This window comes from Euwallacea fornicatus, chromosome 11, assembly GCF_040115645.1.
Source record: "Euwallacea fornicatus isolate EFF26 chromosome 11, ASM4011564v1, whole genome shotgun sequence".
NCBI classification, from domain to species: domain Eukaryota; kingdom Metazoa; phylum Arthropoda; class Insecta; order Coleoptera; family Curculionidae; genus Euwallacea; species Euwallacea fornicatus.
The window spans coordinates 97,179-114,234 of record NC_089551.1 but is presented as its reverse complement, the minus strand read 5'-3'; the positions used below and the strand labels follow the sequence as shown (position 1 = coordinate 114,234).

The 17,056-nt window shown below is 37.9% G+C and overlaps 9 protein-coding genes across 17 annotated transcripts; 6 read left to right on the top strand and 3 right to left on the bottom strand.

Annotated features, from left to right (window-relative positions):
- Nucleotides 1-77: 77 nt before the first annotated feature.
- On the bottom strand, nt 78-1,082 carry Vps25 (vacuolar protein sorting 25). Of its 2 annotated transcripts, XM_066287972.1 has the most exons (3): nt 821-1,082; nt 695-760; nt 78-640 (listed from the first exon to the last, which is right to left on the bottom strand). In XM_066287972.1, exons 1-3 carry the CDS (start codon nt 971-973, stop codon nt 386-388), a joined length of 474 nt encoding a protein of 157 aa, XP_066144069.1. In that variant the 5' UTR covers nt 974-1,082; the 3' UTR covers nt 78-385. The 2 variants fall into 2 exon arrangements, with proteins under 2 accessions (XP_066144069.1, XP_066144068.1); XM_066287971.1 differs by having other exon boundaries at nt 695-1,081.
- Nucleotides 1,083-1,598: 516 nt separating this feature from the next.
- On the top strand, nt 1,599-3,660 carry Srr (Serine racemase). Of its 3 annotated transcripts, none has more exons than XM_066287964.1 (9): nt 1,599-1,725; nt 1,938-2,060; nt 2,109-2,179; nt 2,241-2,460; nt 2,521-2,751; nt 2,804-2,959; nt 3,017-3,153; nt 3,210-3,435; nt 3,495-3,660. In XM_066287964.1, the coding sequence occupies exons 1-9, from the start codon at nt 1,672-1,674 to the stop codon at nt 3,609-3,611; spliced, it is 1,335 nt and encodes a 444-aa protein (XP_066144061.1). In that variant the 5' UTR covers nt 1,599-1,671; the 3' UTR covers nt 3,612-3,660. The 3 variants fall into 3 exon arrangements, with proteins under 3 accessions (XP_066144061.1, XP_066144062.1, XP_066144063.1); XM_066287965.1 differs by lacking the exon at nt 1,599-1,725 and adding an exon at nt 1,756-1,884; XM_066287966.1 differs by lacking the exon at nt 1,599-1,725 and having other exon boundaries at nt 2,022-2,060; nt 2,233-2,460.
- Nucleotides 3,617-4,354, bottom strand: Pcd (pterin-4a-carbinolamine dehydratase). The gene is made up of 3 exons (XM_066287973.1): nt 4,127-4,354; nt 3,944-4,066; nt 3,617-3,889 (listed from the first exon to the last, which is right to left on the bottom strand). Exons 1-3 carry the CDS (start codon nt 4,259-4,261, stop codon nt 3,707-3,709), a joined length of 441 nt encoding a protein of 146 aa, XP_066144070.1. The 5' UTR covers nt 4,262-4,354; the 3' UTR covers nt 3,617-3,706.
- Nucleotides 4,355-4,806: 452 nt separating this feature from the next.
- On the top strand, nt 4,807-5,429 carry LOC136341791 (coiled-coil domain-containing protein 86). The gene has a single exon (XM_066287107.1). The coding sequence runs from the start codon at nt 4,998-5,000 to the stop codon at nt 5,403-5,405; it is 408 nt and encodes a 135-aa protein (XP_066143204.1). The 5' UTR covers nt 4,807-4,997; the 3' UTR covers nt 5,406-5,429.
- Mccc2 (methylcrotonyl-CoA carboxylase subunit 2) lies at nt 5,392-7,568 on the bottom strand. The gene is made up of 6 exons (XM_066287103.1): nt 7,333-7,568; nt 7,017-7,267; nt 6,132-6,961; nt 5,946-6,080; nt 5,686-5,887; nt 5,392-5,570 (listed from the first exon to the last, which is right to left on the bottom strand). The coding sequence occupies exons 1-6, from the start codon at nt 7,417-7,419 to the stop codon at nt 5,450-5,452; spliced, it is 1,626 nt and encodes a 541-aa protein (XP_066143200.1). The 5' UTR covers nt 7,420-7,568; the 3' UTR covers nt 5,392-5,449.
- Nucleotides 7,569-7,784: 216 nt separating this feature from the next.
- On the top strand, nt 7,785-9,742 carry LOC136341790 (XK-related protein 4-like). The gene is made up of 4 exons (XM_066287106.1): nt 7,785-8,577; nt 8,710-9,059; nt 9,113-9,369; nt 9,423-9,742. Exons 1-4 carry the CDS (start codon nt 7,992-7,994, stop codon nt 9,493-9,495), a joined length of 1,266 nt encoding a protein of 421 aa, XP_066143203.1. The 5' UTR covers nt 7,785-7,991; the 3' UTR covers nt 9,496-9,742.
- A 334-nt stretch (nt 9,743-10,076) lies between these two features.
- Nucleotides 10,077-13,302, top strand: LOC136341789 (cytochrome c oxidase subunit 7C, mitochondrial-like). 2 transcript variants are annotated; one of them, XM_066287104.1, is made up of 6 exons: nt 10,550-10,566; nt 10,626-11,515; nt 11,573-11,837; nt 11,895-12,017; nt 12,082-12,251; nt 12,306-13,302. In XM_066287104.1, exons 2-6 carry the CDS (start codon nt 11,360-11,362, stop codon nt 13,212-13,214), a joined length of 1,623 nt encoding a protein of 540 aa, XP_066143201.1. In that variant the 5' UTR covers nt 10,550-10,566; nt 10,626-11,359; the 3' UTR covers nt 13,215-13,302. The 2 variants fall into 2 exon arrangements, with proteins under 2 accessions (XP_066143202.1, XP_066143201.1); XM_066287105.1 differs by lacking the exons at nt 11,573-11,837; nt 11,895-12,017; nt 12,082-12,251; nt 12,306-13,302 and adding an exon at nt 10,077-10,281 and having other exon boundaries at nt 10,437-10,566; nt 10,626-10,775.
- A 180-nt stretch (nt 13,303-13,482) lies between these two features.
- On the top strand, nt 13,483-14,493 carry Dysb (Dysbindin). Its single transcript, XM_066287661.1, has 3 exons — nt 13,483-14,036; nt 14,085-14,246; nt 14,301-14,493. Exons 1-3 carry the CDS (start codon nt 13,574-13,576, stop codon nt 14,417-14,419), a joined length of 744 nt encoding a protein of 247 aa, XP_066143758.1. The 5' UTR covers nt 13,483-13,573; the 3' UTR covers nt 14,420-14,493.
- Nucleotides 14,494-14,636: 143 nt separating this feature from the next.
- LOC136342131 (ethanolaminephosphotransferase 1-like) lies at nt 14,637-17,044 on the top strand. Of its 5 annotated transcripts, none has more exons than XM_066287651.1 (7): nt 14,637-14,934; nt 15,055-15,123; nt 15,180-15,372; nt 15,563-15,858; nt 15,916-16,221; nt 16,272-16,454; nt 16,515-17,044. In XM_066287651.1, exons 1-7 carry the CDS (start codon nt 14,875-14,877, stop codon nt 16,575-16,577), a joined length of 1,170 nt encoding a protein of 389 aa, XP_066143748.1. In that variant the 5' UTR covers nt 14,637-14,874; the 3' UTR covers nt 16,578-17,044. The 5 variants fall into 5 exon arrangements, with proteins under 5 accessions (XP_066143748.1, XP_066143749.1, XP_066143751.1 ...); XM_066287652.1 differs by having other exon boundaries at nt 15,004-15,123; XM_066287654.1 differs by having other exon boundaries at nt 14,991-15,123.
- Nucleotides 17,045-17,056: the final 12 nt, after the last annotated feature.

Genomic DNA, 17,056 nt, shown 5'->3' with positions numbered 1-17,056 from the left:
TTTTGGATTTCTGTGGATGCTGCAAAGAAAATGGCAAACTCTTTCTTAAAACAAGGCAATTGTACCAAAAACAATAATAATTTTTAACTGTTATATTTACCACTTTTTTTGTATTATAAGAGAAAAAGATTGTTTTTATTTAAAAAGTAATTAATTGTATATTAAATAAATCCAACAATGTATATACGTTTAATTATCTTTCATTTCAAGGTGAAGTCAATCCCAATTTTATCAACCACATTTCAGGTCTTTTGAATGAACCCTAAAGAATTCCACTTTAATCAAATCACTCACAAAAAATGTGAATTAAATGATAAATACTTTTCATTATTAAAATAATTTATAAAAAAATACAAAATGTCCCAACAAACCTGGTGATAAATGATCAAAAGAACTTAACCCCCTGATCCTCATCACTCAGAATCAACTCGCACTTTCTATCTTTCTCCAGAGCCTGCAACACCTTTATGAGCACGTCATGGTGAATTTCATAAAACTCTTCTCCTTGCACGTCTTCCCCCTGTGATAGCTCATAAAAAGTCACCACTGACCCTTGCATTCCTCTGGAAGAAATATACTCATACACTATCGAAGCCCATTCTTCCAGCGTATGCCAGTATATCTCCCACCGGTGTTTCGCCTAAGCAAGCTCATATCTAAACATATCAAAATAAAAATCACACAATATAACTACCTTATCTACTGGGGCTGCGTGGCCCAACTTCTGCAACTCGCCCAATAAGGAAATAATAACATCTTGCTGCAATTTGCGGTTGATTGTAGTATTGTTAAACAACGAGATATTGCTTGCCTCGCGCACATCTATGAGATAGAGTTTGCAGCGCTTGCAATAGTCCAGAATGAGGGCTTTCCAAGCCTGAACCTGCTTTGACCGCGTTTCAGGGTGGGGCTGCAGCGTAAAGAAGGGAGGAAAGTTATATTGCCAAGGCCAGTTCATATCGGTTTCCACCATGTTTCGTGTGAATTAGAGGGAGTTTTAAGGGATAATAAATGACAAATTTGGGACCAAAATAAATATTGATGTATTTATAACCTCACAAAAATATTGATCTGTCATCATGTTGTCAATTACAAATGATTTTAAGTATAATGACAATCAACATATTCCAAAATTTTGCAACTTTACTCAACATTCGTATACATTGTTTAAATTGTCTACACCCTTTTTAATAATAAACGTTTTTGTTGAATGCTCTAGTAACTCCTCCCAGGAAAAAGTTTTTTGTTTCTAATATTCAAATTTCAAATTTCGTAACCGATAATTAGGATTCAAAATATAAAGATGGCTGAATTAAGGGCGGGATATTTAAAAATTGTATTATTTTTCAAATGATTTTAAATTATTTTAAAGACTTGAATCGCATCAAAACTGTACAATTTATAGTCAAATAATTGTAGTCATTCGATAGCCCTTGAGTCCCCTTCATAATACGATTTTAAATAGTTTTTCCAACCGAAATCTTCGACATATTATGCAGTAAAAAAAAACACACCAGTTAATTTGTCCATCACTAATGTTTCTATAAACACAAAAGTACAAATAACCGAGATAATTCAGTTTAATGATGGTCAGTCGAGATAAGCCTTCGTATTCAGCCCTGAAAGTTTTTGATACTTTGTTCGAACGTCTAGTATGACACTGACATTACAATGGAGTATTCCTACAGCAATCCAGACCATAAACTTACCACAATTACCTTAAATGTAAGTGAGCTTAACACGAAAACAATTCTAATTTATCTGTAATCTTTGACCTGACTCTACACAAACAAAAATATATTATGTTTATCGAAAATTATCACATTTGAAACCATCAAGAATGAGTTGAGACACAGACGCATCTATTTCATAATGCCTCTTAATGTACTAATTTCTTCTCGAGCTTAGAAAGCGGCTTTAAGCCGAATCTTTTTCAGGAAACTGAGGACCTACCCGACGACCCCTTTTGTGATCCCGAGAAGCCAGTAAAAGTCACTTTCGAGGAGATTACTTCAGCGGCCTACAAGATACGTAGTGGGGTAAAGAATACACCATGCGAAGTAAGTTTGACAACAATAAATTCCAGTTAAATTAATGTTTCCGAATAGAAGTCCCACATTTCCCAGATAACTGCGATGGATATTTTCTTAAAGAAGGACTTTTTGCAGCACACAGGAAGGTAGGAAAAATATCTAAAAAAAATTAGTGTTTTTGGGGAATTTATATTAAAAGATTTGAAGCTTCAAGGAACGGGGGGCTCGCTACGCGATGCTCATGCTCAATGAAGCAGAGCGCAAGCGTGGGGTTATAGCTGCATCTTTGGGCAACCATGCGCAGGCAGTGTGCTACCATGGGTACCAACTGGGTATTCCTGTTACCGTAGTAATGCCCATTATAGCACCTATAATGAAGATCCAAAAATGTCGCGAATACCATGCAAATGTGGTTATTGAAGGCAAGGTAGCTATCATTGATCATACGTTTAAATATCTTTCATACTGTTATCTCTCGGTAAATTAGGACATGGCGGAGGCTAAAAAGGTGGCCTATAGGCTCTCGAAAGAGAAGGATTTGACTTATATTAATGGGTATGATCATCCTCACATCATAGCTGGTCAGGGGACTTTGGGGTTGGAGATTTTAGAACAAGTAGAAGATATTGATGCGATTGTGGTGCCTACGGGCGGCGGGGGGTTACTGGCCGGAGTTTCCGTAGCCGTTAAAATGCTTAACCCCAACATTAAGATTATAGTAGGCCAAATTTTCTATATTTTTCTTCATAAAAAAAGACATGTTCTGATAGGGCGTCGAGTCGGAAAGGTGCGCTAGTTACTCCAAAGCAATAGCCCATGGGGGCCCTTTGTTCACCCCTATCGAGGGCACTTTAGCCGATGGTTTAGCGGTGCCTGAAGTGGGCTACAACGCCTGGGAAACTTCTAAAGATTTACTTGATAAACTGGTTAAATGTTCACTGTTAATTTTGTTTATACAATCAAAGCGAGCATTTTCTTGGTAGGTGATAGTAAAGGAAGAGTACATCGCTTTGGCGATTCTGCGGTTTGTGGAGAATGAAAAGTGCGTGGTTGAGGGAGCTGGGGCCTGTGGGCTGGCCGCTATTTTAGCAGGGCAACTAGACGAGTTTAAAGGCAAAAGGTTTTTAGAACTAAAACTTCCTTTAAAAGCTAAAACTCTCAAAAATTTATCTGTAGAGTAGTGCTAATATTGAGTGGTGGGAATATTGACACTACAATTTTGGGGAGGTGCCTCGAAAGAGGTCTGGCAGCCGACGGGCGCTTAATTAAGTTCAGGGTGACTGTCAGTGATCGACCTGGGGGTATTTGTGAACTGTGTAAAATAATCAGCTCGATTGGAGTATCCATTAAAGATATTTTACATGAGAGAGCTTGGGTCACTTCTGATGTGTTTAGTGTCGAGGTTTGCAAGCTCCAAAAGGATGAGTATGTGAGGTGTGTGTAGTAATTATGTATTTACAGGTTGTTGTAGTTTGTGAGACTCGAGACTACACACACAGCATGGAGCTTCGTGATTTGCTACAATCAAAATACAAAAAGTTTGACTTTGAAAATTTTCCAAGTGTGGTGCTGCCTTAGAAGGATTGCAAAAATAATTTTGTATAATAAACTAAAATAATAGGAGTAACACTGGTATAACACTTTAACAACCAAATTTCCAACAGAATCATCCCTTAAACTTTAAGTCCACCAGCCACATCCTCCATAAAATTGGCCATCTTCAGATCTCTCTTACTCAACCCACTAATGTCATGAGAACTTAAGGTAACATTAACTTTATTGTACACATTGAACCACTCAGGATGATGATCCATCTTGTCTGCAAGCAGGGCCGTTCGCGTCATGAAACCAAACGCCTGTAAATGTGCTCATTTAAAATTAGAAATATTTTTTAAAAGAATAGAAAATACCTCATTGAAATTCGTAAATTGAAACTCTTTATAAATCGCATCTCTGTTGTTTTGCAGCGTCCAACCTTTGCCTAAAAGGGCATTTAGTTGAGTATTCCGGTCTTCCGTAGTCAACTTATCTGCCTAAGGTTCACGATTAAAAAAAATGATTTGCAAGAGTTCACTGTGGAATTACTCACTTACCATCTTGTTCTTTGTTTTCACGGCAGCGTAATGTCGGCAATTCAAGGTAACGCCTCGCAACTGGTTCAAGAAGAGGTGAAAGTGCATTGCGGGCGCATGTCTCGAGCCCATCCCTTTGGACTTGAAGTGATTCATATTTTGCGGTTGACCTTATCGGAAATTAATTGACTTAGACAGTCATGCAAATTGGAAGCGATTTATTGTGGTATCAGTCAAAATTGCAAGAAATAGAGATTTATATATATATATATATATATATGTAAATTTTGTTCAATTCAAAAATTTTTTGGGTGACATTTACTATTTGTAGGTTATAATTCATTGTGTTACAAAATGGCCGACATAGTGGTCCAAAAAAGTAATATTCTTTCATTAATTAATACATTTATTATACCTTTTTAAAATAGAGTAAGTTAAAACGATATCTCACTTTACGTTAGAAGCGTGTTATTAACTAGAGTGATTTTAAGCAAAACTGCAGACAGTGTTCTGACTAATAAAAAGTCAAAAATCGTTTAATATGTTCTTATTCTGGAAACTTATGTATTTCAAATCAATTTATAATTATAATAAATTTTACATCATTAAGGAATAAATTTCTGTCTCAATAAAGTATTTTTTTTTAATTTAGCAAATTTTATTTGTAGTTAATAGATTTCTCAAATGTCTAAATAGAATATCAAATGTCAGTGTTGAAATGTAAGGTTACGTTTTAAGCCACATAGTTTTATGACATTGTTTTAATATTTCAAAATTTGTAACTCGTTCTCTTAAAGTCTGAAAACAAAGTAATAACGTGCCAAATAAAAGAGAAGAGAAGAAATTTCACCGCATCGAGGACTCTCTAAGCAGATCTACTCTTTCCGACCCCATGGCAAACTCTGAGGAACCCCAAAAAAACGTTGCAAACAATATGTCCAAACCCTCTACACATATAGTGAAAGGCAAACCAAAATCAGGCCGTTTCTGGAAGTCCGAAAAAAAAAAGTTCTCCTCACTCATTAAATCCAAAGGGTTGAAAAGCTCGTTTGAAAGAAAACAGGTCTTGCGGGAAAAACTGCTGAAGGTAAAAGAAGCCTCAAAGGACAGGAAGGCTAAAAAGGCCGAGGAAGAGGAAATGCGCAAGCAGCGCAGGAGGGATAACCTGAAACGACAAGAGGAAAATCGGAAAAAATCTGAAGTAGTACAAGTAATTACTAACACTAAAAAACTGAAAAAGATTAAGAAGAAGCAATTGCGATTTATAGAAAAAAGAGATACAACAGTTGTGGTAAAATAGTGAAAAAATATATATTTTTTGTTTTTTAAAGAATAACAAAAATATTACATTCGAAAAACTCCAAACAAAGTCTTTGTTGTTTTGTTACTGTTCAGTGTTGCAGCTAAACTCAGTCCCAAAACCTGCCTTGTGTCCTTTGGATCAATAATCCCATCATCCCATATTCTTAAAAAGAGTACAGATTACTCTTTAAAACATATTAATGGAGAGAAAGCCCACTTGAAAATGTTTTTTAGAAGTTTCCAGTGGCCCTTCTACACTTTTCTATACCCTTAAATACCTGGCAGTACTGAAATAAGGTGATCCTTCTCTCTCAAACTTATCAACAATCCTTTGTTGAAACTGTTCCTTCTTCTCCTCTTTCCTCTCTGTATTAGCCACTTGCCAGAGTACTTCAGCAGCTTGAGCTCCCCCCATTACTGAAATCCTTGCATTTGGCCACAAGTATAAAAACTGAGGAGAATAAGCTCTTCCACACATTCCTTAAATTGTTCAACTTTTACTTGTAACATCTATACTAAGTTAAGACAGTAAGAATACCATAATTGCCAGCACCATAAGAGCCTCCAATAATGAGCGTCATTTTAGGGACTTTAGCACAAGAAACCGCAGTGACTAATTTGGCTCCATTCTTAGCAATGCCCTCCGTTTCAGCTTGACGCCCCACCATGAAGCCTATAAATTTCTTTGAGCTAATTTAGGAAATGTTGAAAAAATGCAAATTACCTGTAATATTTTGCAGGAAAATCAGCGGTATGTCCCTCTGGCAGCAAAGCTGCACAAAGTGTGCTCCCTTCAGGGCACTCTCTGAGAACAAAACGCCATTATTACCCAGAATTCCCACCGTTTTGCCATATAACTTGGCGAACCCGCAGACCAAAGTTTCTCCATACTTCTTTTTAAATTCATCAAACTTTGAGCCGTCAAAAACCCGAGCTATGACTTCCCTTACATCGAAGGGCTTCACAATATCTTTATTGATAATCCCATAGAGCTCTCGTGGGTCATACAAGGGCTCCTCAAATTCTTTATCGAATGCATCTCTAGGGGTGTGATTTAAATTTTTCACAATAGATCGAGCAATTTGCAAAGCATGCTCATCATTAATGGCATAGTGATCAGTTACCCCTGATTTAGAACAATGTAAATCGGCTCCTCCTAAATCCTCAGCAGAGATTTGTTCCCCAGTTGCTGCTCTGACTAATGGAGGCCCTGCAAGGAATATAGTCCCTTGTTTTTTCACTATAATACTCTCATCTGCCATTGAAGGTACATATGCCCCCCCTGCTGTACATGGCCCCATCACCACTGCAATCTGTGAAATCCTCATTGCAGACATGTTAGCCTGGTTATAGAAAATGCGCCCAAAGTGGTCCCGGTCTGGGAATACCTCAGCTTGGTGGGGCAAATTGGCACCTCCGCTGTCAACTAAGTAGATACATGGGAGTTTGTTTTCCTGAGCGATTTCCTGGGCGCGAAGATGCTTTTTCACAGTGATAGGATAGTAGGTGCCTCCTTTCACTGTGGCATCATTAGCCACTATCATGCACTCTTTTCTATCATGTTTTCATGCAGGTAATTTTTAAAATTGCGCAAATTCAAATTTCTTACCCTTGCACCCTCCCAATCCCAGTAATAATCCCTGCAGCGTTGATATTGTCTTCATATAAATCAGTTGCTGCCAGTGCTGAGAGCTCCAGGAAGGCGGAACTTTTGTCTAAAAGTAAGTTAATTCTGTCGCGGACCAACAATTTTCCTTTGGCGGTGTGTCGTTGAACAGCCTTTGTTCCACCTCCCACCAGATTCTGTCCAGTTCGTTCATGCAACGATTCCACAAGTTTAGATATATATTCATGATTCTTCTGTGGAATATTTGTGTTTAGTGATTGATGGTGTATTTAGGAGATAGAGAGAGGGATTTGTTTACCATAAAAGTGTTTGAGAGTGGCTTTACTTTACTGGCAATTACCGAGTAATTCCGTCCACATTTCAGTAGCGAGCGTTTCGACCACATCCTATCAAATGTAATAAACTAATAAAACAGCCTAATCATCTTGTTTATCAATTGTTCTTCGGATGCAAATTAGAAATCATCTCGACGTCAGTAAACAAATATATAGCGCTATTGATAATTCAAATTCATGGGTTTAAGAATATTAAAGTTTTATGATAAACTCTCTAGAAAAATCACTAAATTCCAGTGTTATGTCCCGCATTTCAGTTTTTTTAAACAAAGTGTCAAATTTTTGTAGGAAAGGTCGATCATTATCTTCTACATATTTTTATTATTTTTTTTCAGCGTTGCCATACTTCCTACTTCATGTGAAAACATTTAGGAGCTCATAAAGGTAAAGTCTTACGTGATGACATTTAGGTTAGAATTTGCAGTTCTTTGTTGTTTTTTTTATTGTGCTTTTTAAATGATTACTTTCTCAAAACTTCCAATGAAAAACTAATAGAAGGCCCACGCCTTCTCTAACATGCCTCTGGCCCTTCTCAAGATAGCTCCTCAAACGCGATAGCACCGCGATTCCGCCCCCAAACGGGGTACCTTCAAATGCCTCTGGGAGTCAAGAAGAAAACCAAATGACGGTGCTCCATCAGAAAAAAACAGGTCCCGAACACAACAAAGATGAAATCGATCGCCTGTCCTCCAAAGATCGCGTCACCAACTGGGACATAGTGGGCTTCATAATCAGCATAATCAGCCACCTAATCGATGTGTTCTTCGACTGTAATTTGGCTTACCGTTATTACTTAAGCAATTACATTGGTTATTTCTTCACCACGGTGGGCTTCATTTTGATCCCGGCGGTGATTAATACAGGTTTTAGCCTGCGGATGTATGTTTTGAGTCCTGATAACAACCATCGAACATTGACAAAAAAGTTCACAAAGAGACGGGTGTTGTGTGTGCTGGTTTTGGTGTTTCAATTGGCCCCAGTGTTAAGGTATTTTGACGCCTTACAGTATGCAATCAAATCAAAGAAGGCTGAAAAGACAGGCGATCAGGAGAACCAAAGGAAATACTATGAGTTAATGGTTAAGGAGGATTCAGATGTTGCTTTATTGAGGGTGTTGGAATGTTTTCTGGAGGCTGCGCCGCAACAGATATTGCAATTGGCCATTATTTTTGCTACCCATGGGAAAGAGTTTGAGCAAACTTTAACAAGTGAGTTTTATAGAGAACATTTAAGTAAAGATAGGGTACCTTTTGTTTGTCATCCTATGATTTTTGTAACTGATTTAATTTTTCTATGTAATGCAAATGTTAGGTAAATTTGTAAATCTGACATCATTTTAGTGGTGCATCAATTGCTCTCAATTGGAAGCTCTTTTGTTAGCATGGCCTGGTCAATGGCTTCTTATCAAAGACTCTTACGTGTCTCACTGAAGACCAAGCATAACATCTCATGGCCAGCTACCATAGTACAGTTTATGTGGCATTTCTTAGTCACTGTTTCAAGAATTCTCTGCATCAGTGTTGTGGCCTCCGTATACCCTGTTCACACAATACTGGTGCTTGTTTTCCACTGGTTTGTCATGACAATCTGGCTCTCTGCCACCAGTTCTGAAAACAACTTCTGTGATCACAATAAAATGTATGACTTTTTGTTTTATTCAATTTTTGGGGCTGTTTATATTTTTACTCAGGTGAGTTCTATTATTAAGCACAAAAAATTGAGTTTTTAGTATTTTGTTCCCAGGTGGTTTTGGTAGATGGCCCTACTTTTCTGAAGTACCTAATTTTCTATGGGATACTCTTTGGGGAAAATACTTTGGCAAATGTGGTGTGGATTTGGAATGCTGATGAGACTTTGGAAAAAACCCATTATTACAAGCCAATAATTTACCTGAATATAATTCCTTTTGTAGTGGGGATTATTTTCATGCTGTTGTATTACAAGGTGTTCCACCCAAGCACTGGGTACAACCGCCAAAGAGTGACTGCAGATCCCATTAGGTAGTGCTCATTTTGTGTGCTCAAAATGTGGTTTGTTGAAGCTTTATTTACAGGAGATTGCTAAGATTAGTTTGCACTCATAGTCCACAGGATTATTTATTTTCAGTTAGGTTTTTGAGCTTGTGAGGAACTTTAATGCCAATGTGATATATGATGCCCTTACTAGATTCTTTTTCCTGCCCATGTCGCGCATAATAAGCCGTCAATTATTGTTTTTGTGCTAGTTTTTTCTCTGAGTTTTACGATCAATTTTTTCAGGACTTTGACATGAGGGCCTTACAATAAACACTGTCGTGAAATAGAGTAATTTATTTGTAGAGAATCATATAATTTTATAAATAAATATACATATGTCTTCAGTCCTTTTATAAAATCGTAGTTTTTATTAGTGAATATTGGACAATAGCTTATTCACTTCTGCGACATCTCTAATCTTATTGGACGATGGAAAATTTAATTTTTTTGACAATCACAGTTTTTGTTGCAAACGTTTGGGGAAACCTGATTCTATACGACAAAACGTTAACTCTCCGCTTAGAGCTTACTTTCTAATCCCTGTTATCGCATTTACCAACATAAGAAATTAATATTAATTTCAAAAAATCACCGATAAATGTTTTGCGTCTTTTTTCTAAGCACAATATAATGAGATAAACATGTTTTTACTAAACTTATTTGTTTGGAGATACATGGCAACATGGTTTTAACAGCTGATTATGATTTTTTTACTGTCACGTACGTCAAAAACTGTTTTTACGTAAATTTTTCTTCAAAAGCAAAAACCGTATTTTCAGTAATAAACTCGTGCAAATTTTTAATTGATTCGTAATGATTGGAAAAAGTGCCCTTTTCACCCGTAACGCCATCGCTAGTTTTATCAGGCACCATGGCCATGGTGGTATACCCGGAGAGGTTCGTTACGTAATCTTATATCTTTCGAAAATCAGTTCTTAATGCTCCTAAATAATCTTATTCTATTTATATATTATATTCAGTAACAACTAAAGACTTTGCCATACTTTCGACCTTAATAAAAGGCCTATATGACCATGATGTACTCTTTTCAGAATTTGCCATTTTCTATTAACAATCGCTACAAGCTTACCGCCCTGTTTATCGCCTTCTTCGGTTCGGGATTTGGTGCTCCCTTCCTTATTGTGAGGCATCAGATGACCAAATCTTAATTTAATTTTTGAGGTAAGTTTTATCCTACTTTTGAAACCATGTAGCTTTTAAAATTGCGTATTTTTTTGCAGGCGTGTAGTGATGTTCCAGCATTAGTATTTTTATTTTGGTTAAGTCTAGCAAATCTGCAATAAAGAGTCTTAAAAAAACCTGTTTTTTTTTTAAATATTTTTTGTCCTATGCCTTTTCGTCAGAAATGTCCTGAAATCAAATTTATAACCTTAAAAAATAATTGTATAATGCTCACCTATATTGTCGGCGTTGTCACATTTCCATTATTCCATAATTAATAGTAAGTTTTTAACGGTGAAATGGAATTTACAACTTTTGTAAGATTAGAGTTTGATATAGACAATTATTTATTGGATTCTCGCTTTTTAAATTACGTGTTTTCCCAAAGGACTGGCAAAATGTCCCACATTTTCCCCTTTAAAAGATTGGCTCCGACTGTAATTTTTATTTCAAGCAGAGTCTTCCGCAAACCTGATGATTTAGAGCATTTAATTACTAAATTGAGTAAAAATAAAGCAATCCATTGAAAAAAAAAGATTTAGTTTTAAAATTCGAGCCAGTCAACTCATTTGAAGTAGTCATCCACTGGGCTATGTGGTCAGCAATTCAGCACTGCACTCATATTAACAAGATGTCCTGTGAACATAAAGCTTTAATATTCTTTTGTTGTCTGCTTTTTATATTATTTTCAAATAAAATTTAGTCAAATGATTATGAAATGAATAGTATTCTTTCACCCACGACTTTTAAAACATCGCTTTCTACCTAAGCCCAGGTTGGTCTAGGTAAGAGAATGGCATTTCTACTCCTTTGCATGTCTGATTGGATGTCAAAAACCCTTCCATATGATATGTCCAAAGTTGAGCAGGAGCAGGCCTTTCAGACCGTTGCCCACAGCGCGGACCCTACCTGGACGAGTGAACTTTGCCCCTTTCAAAAGGCCAGTATGGTAACCATTCACACACAATTTCCATTGCAACTTGACAAGTAAATCTTTTTTCGTAAGAATCTGTACTTAGCCGCTATGCGGTACAGTAAGTATCAGGACGTTAACTGGACGCATTTGATGCCTCGTACTGTGCGTGATAGTATCCCCAATAGCAGACTTGCCCGATATGGCAATTATGAGTACAATGATGCTCGGGAGTTGTCATATACCCCTATGGTCATGAGGTGCCAGGGGCTGTACCAGACTTTTGATAAAAACGAGACTGAAGAGCCGTGGATGTTGGAAGAAATCAATGGTTTACTCTCGGAGTTCCTGAATTATTGTTAGTGAAACTTGCAGAGAAAAATACCAAAAGTTCACTTTTGTGTTCTTGTTTTAGATGATGGAAAGGACGGAACAGACCAAGAGTCATCAAATGTTGTCGACTCAAGCAAAGTGGCTTTTGAGTCTCCATTCCTCAGTACTTCAAATTTCAATGAAATGATCTTGAAACTACAAACAGGTATACCACTTCCTCCATTTCTCCATGCACACTTACACAATGTCATCTATTGTCCTACAACCAGTCTCAAACAGCATTAGAGATATCTGGGACTCTCAGTGCTCCTCCTACTTTGACTGGCATCCCAAAACCAAACTCCACAATTTATTTCTACACAAATGTTCTGCCAATCAGATGTTACCTTCTCTACGGGCCATATCCTCAGAGAGGAAGGAAAGGGAGAACAATATCAAGGTCAAACACACAATAACTCCTTTAATTGTGGACTTAGTAGCGTTTCCTGTATAGATTTTGACAAGGAACCTCAAAGAACAGAACACATGGATTTTTAAGAAACAAGCGGAAATTCATGGAGAGTCATGGCTCAAGCCCCTACAAAGGAGAGTAGAACACCGCAGGCTCTACTCCGCAGTGTTGCAGGGTCCCGCCTCTTCACACTTACCACCTAATTACTCCCCCTCTAAGAAGGAGACTTCTTCTGAGTGCTTACTTGAGCTTCAACCAGAAAACCTTTCTCCTCTTATATCCTATCACCAGAAGTGCTCTTACAGCCCTGCAACGCGAATTCGAAGCCTGTTGGCCCCCCTTGCTTCTGCAGCATACTTTCTCCCAACCACCATTATATTTCCCTGGGTATTGTCACCTGTCCTAATCTCCAACACAAGTATCATGAACTTTAGGCAGTCCACCTACTATGCATTACTCTTGCAAAACACTTCTGTTTCAAACTCAAATCAACGCTTTCCCGCTTACACGACCGCGATACTCCCACCTCGTCATCAAATAGTGGTGCCCTCTGAGGGCTGGATTGTACAACCTTATACCAAAACCAACTTTCTTCCTCCTGAGTGGCAACAACATTACCACGTATCCGCAGAATTTAAGCACCACAAAAAGAATGCTCAGGAATTAAGTTTTGTTGTAAAGACTGAGACCAATGAACAAGACTTCGTTTCAGTTACTAGCATATCTTCAGAAGAGTTGGAATTGCAGGCGTTAGAACAATACAAGGTCTCGAACACACATGTGTTTCAGGAACTGGAAAGGCAGGCGGTGGATCAATCCGAGCAGTCGGAAAACCAGAAAAGCCCCTCAAAATGCCTTGAAAAGACCCCATTCGGGGGGTGGCTGGTTAGGTGTCTGGGGGGCGTCTTGAAAATAGGCAATATCATAAAACTCGTTGCGGTCATGCGGTAATGGTTAAAATTTAAATGTTTAGAAATTGTATATGATTCGGCTGTTTTTCCTTAATATATTTTATAAATAAAATTCGCTTTGATGTTTCGATTTGTCAATTTTAAGATTCCTTCAACACCTCCTTATTCAACTATATCTCTTGTTATCACATTGATATTCACTTTAAACAATTTTCAATCTTAATATCTCAACAACTTTACCATGCCGCGTTGCCATTTCAAGCCTTCAAACGTAGATTATAAACACGTTGACAAACGTCACTGGTGGGAGTCACAGAAACAAAGCAACAGTTGATATGTATTTTGATACGTTCCCTAAGTGAAAAACCCCCTTTTTAATATTGAAACTATGCTTCCACGATGTTTAGCGGTATTAGATACAAACTCCTTCAAGTAAAGAGCAACGTCAGCCTCTTTGGATCAGATGACACTTCTGTAAAATCTCAAAAACAAACTGCTCTTTACAACCCCCAAACAGGTGCCCCAATCCTACACCATTTTCAGCAGCATTGGCAGGAGCTACACGCCTTAAACGAGTTCAACGCTAAAGCAGCCCAAGGTGTTTCTATCCAAATTGAAAATGTGTTTTCTAGGATTGCCCAAAGCAAATCTGATATAGATTTAATATCTCACTTATTAACTAGCTCCAATTTAACCAGAAATATTTCAAAGTGCCTTAGGCAAGTGCAGGGTCTTTACGAGTCTTGCAAGGAAGCTGAGGGGAAGCTTGAGCAATTGGAAGATATGCTTGATCAACAGGAGTTTGAACAAATGGTGCTGAGACATCATGGACACATGCAAAGTTATGAGGAGCGAAAACTAGGTGAGTTGTTTCTTTAGTGATCCTTAGATTTTATTGAAACATCTTTAGCTGCCTTGGAGAAGGTGCAAAGTGCACTTGAAGAGGAGTATCAGAAGAAAGTTTTGGAAATGGAGAGCAGTAAAAAATTGCTGCTTGAAGAGAGACAAAAAGTGTTTCATGAGGCTTTTAAAAGTGATTTAGAGGTGTACAAAAACTTAGGAACTATTCCAAGTAAGTTATAAAAATAATGTTTTGAGGGTGAATGAGTTCAAAAGCCTGCTGTAGAAGTGAAATTATCAAAGAGTCACAATGGACCCATTCTGGAGGAGATTCAGTTGGATTTCGACCAAAGCGACTTGGAGCAATTCTTCAATGAAGAATTAGGGGACTCTGCTAAAACCTGACCACTGTATTGCTCTTTTCTTAACTGTGCAATAGTTTGTTATATTTTTATATGAAACATGTTATACAATTTGAATTATGAAGTTTTTTTCTTGGAAAGTTAATGAAAGCAAATTTTTACGTCTGAGTTAAGTTTGAAATCTAAGAATTTAAGGTAGAAATAACTAATCCGCCATTTTTTCTTTGGTTATGTTTAGCGTCAACTTCATTAACTGTCAGTTAACCTTCAACTAAAAAATCCAACATGGCGCCAGCCGCTATGTTGATTAAATATCTGCTTGTGTAACGCAGGTTTTAGGGGCTCTTTTCTAGGTCTTTTAATGCGACTTTCTCTTTAAATGTTAGTGATAGCGCTATGAGGACAATAAATTAACTATAGTGATCAACAGAATACGTGGGCTAGTCAATAATTTACATTTATACGCATTTTAAGTTCGTCTAGATCTAAGTTACCAACATGTTCCTTGAACGGGAATATTTATCTCCAGAACAATTAAATGGCTTTGATAATTATAAGGTGAGTAAATGCCTTGTTTTGACCGTCTAACAACCTGGCAATGAAGTTCTTAACAGACTAACATTCCAGTCAACAATAACCCCATTAAAGTACATCCAAAAAAATTAAAACCACTTTCAGTATAACTGCAAAGACACAGGGCTGCTCAGCATCTACGTCATGCACCCCTTTTGGAACTGGGTGGTGCAGGTACGTCTTCCCTCACTCCCACATACACCATTTCCTCTGACCCCATGTGATTTTAGTACTGTCCCAAAAATATTGCTCCAAACCTGCTGACCTTCACAGGCTTCCTATGCACAATTGGCATGTACCTCATGCTGATGGTGATGGACTATGACTTTACAGCTTCAGATCCAGATCATCCTGAGGTGGCCCCCTTACCCCGTTGGGTCTGGTTCATGGCAGGTTTGCTGCTATTTGTGGGCTACACATTGGGTAAGTCATGATAAGTGGTGACTTGGAAGGTCAACCTTATCATCAATTTTACTTATAGCTATGTGTGGATGGCAGGGAGAGTCATTCAACCTTCAATTGGCATGTAATTTTGTGTAAATTGATGCTGTTGGGTGGCTTATCAAAACAGTTTAGGTCTTAGGTCACTATTCAGTTGATTTTGATGGTTTAGATGGCATTGATGGTAAGCAAGCCCGGCGCACAGGCACCAGCGGCCCCTTGGGTGAACTTTTCGACCATGGTCTTGACTCCTATACAGCGGGGCTCATCCCTGCTACTATGTACTCAATATTTGGTCGGGGATCACACTATAGTGTGCCCCCTTTTCGCATGTTTTTTACCATGTGCAACGTTCTGGTCAACTTTTATTTGTCACATTTTGAAAAGTACAACACTGGAGTGATGTTTCTGCCATGGGGCTATGATTTCACCATGTGTGGCATGATAATCACCTTCTTAATCACTTCGGTGAGATCTGAATGGTGATAATTGAGAGATATTCAGACTTTTTATTCATGTACTTAGTTGTTTGGCTCAGACTTGTGGCAATACAGCATATTTGGGATCACCAATGGAATGTTTGTTGAGGGCACCTTATACTTCTTCTCGGCAATCACCAATTGGCCTATAGTGCTTCACAACATCTATAAGTCATATAAAGATGGAACTGGACATATGCGGTCTTTCCCTGAAGCAATTAGACCGCTAATTCCTTTAATACTGTGCTATTACATCACCTATTTATGGATGGCATGGAGCCCGTCGAATATAATTGAAAAGGATCCTCGAGCATTATTCTTTCTGATGGGCACCATCTTCTCCAACATATCGGTAAGGTCTTAAGGCGCTACCTGCTATAGAGAAAAATGAGAGCGTTTCAGTGTCGGCTAATTGTGGCCCAAATGAGCAGCACGCGCTGCGATTGGTTCAGTCCAATGTTCCTGCCGATGCTGCTGGCTATCGCTGTGACTGCGGTCACTAAGTTGGCGTGGCTTGAATTGTTCTTGCTCTACGCCCTATGTTTTGGCACCTCTTTGGCCCACATACATTATGGAACATGTCTGGTAAGCGCTTTTAATTATTTAATTACTTAAGGGGGCCGTATCTTTCATTGGGTATTTTAGGTGCGTCAGATGTGCAGACACTTCAAAATCAACTGTTTCACTATAAAGAAGCGCTCGGATTGACGAATGGAGTGCGCCTAGTGACGACGGGATCAAACGGAAACTGTTCTCTATATATTTTTTTTTGTTATTTTTCTTTTGCCAAAGTTGGGTTTTTTATTTAGTCTTTAGAGCATATTGGGTAATAATTCCGTATTGTCTTTTAGCTTTAAGTATTAAAGCAGATTTGTTAAGGTTCAATTCGGTTTTAAGGGCATCTGTAATAATAAGGTTTGTAAGTATGATTTTGCCACGTTACAGTGACGTCTTTTGTTTTAATGTCATATTAATGAAAGTTTTCTTTCTTTTATCGGCCTAAAGCCATCCTGATTGCATAAATCGTGACATTTAATTTTACTTATTTAAGCACTGTATAGGCGTTGTCTACGTCCCCCCACAAGCAGTACCCACCCTTAGATGAGTCAATTTGTAATATAATTTATTAATTGTGATATACTTTGGTTATAAAGAAATGTATATTTTAAAAGCTGCCCGCGCAAATG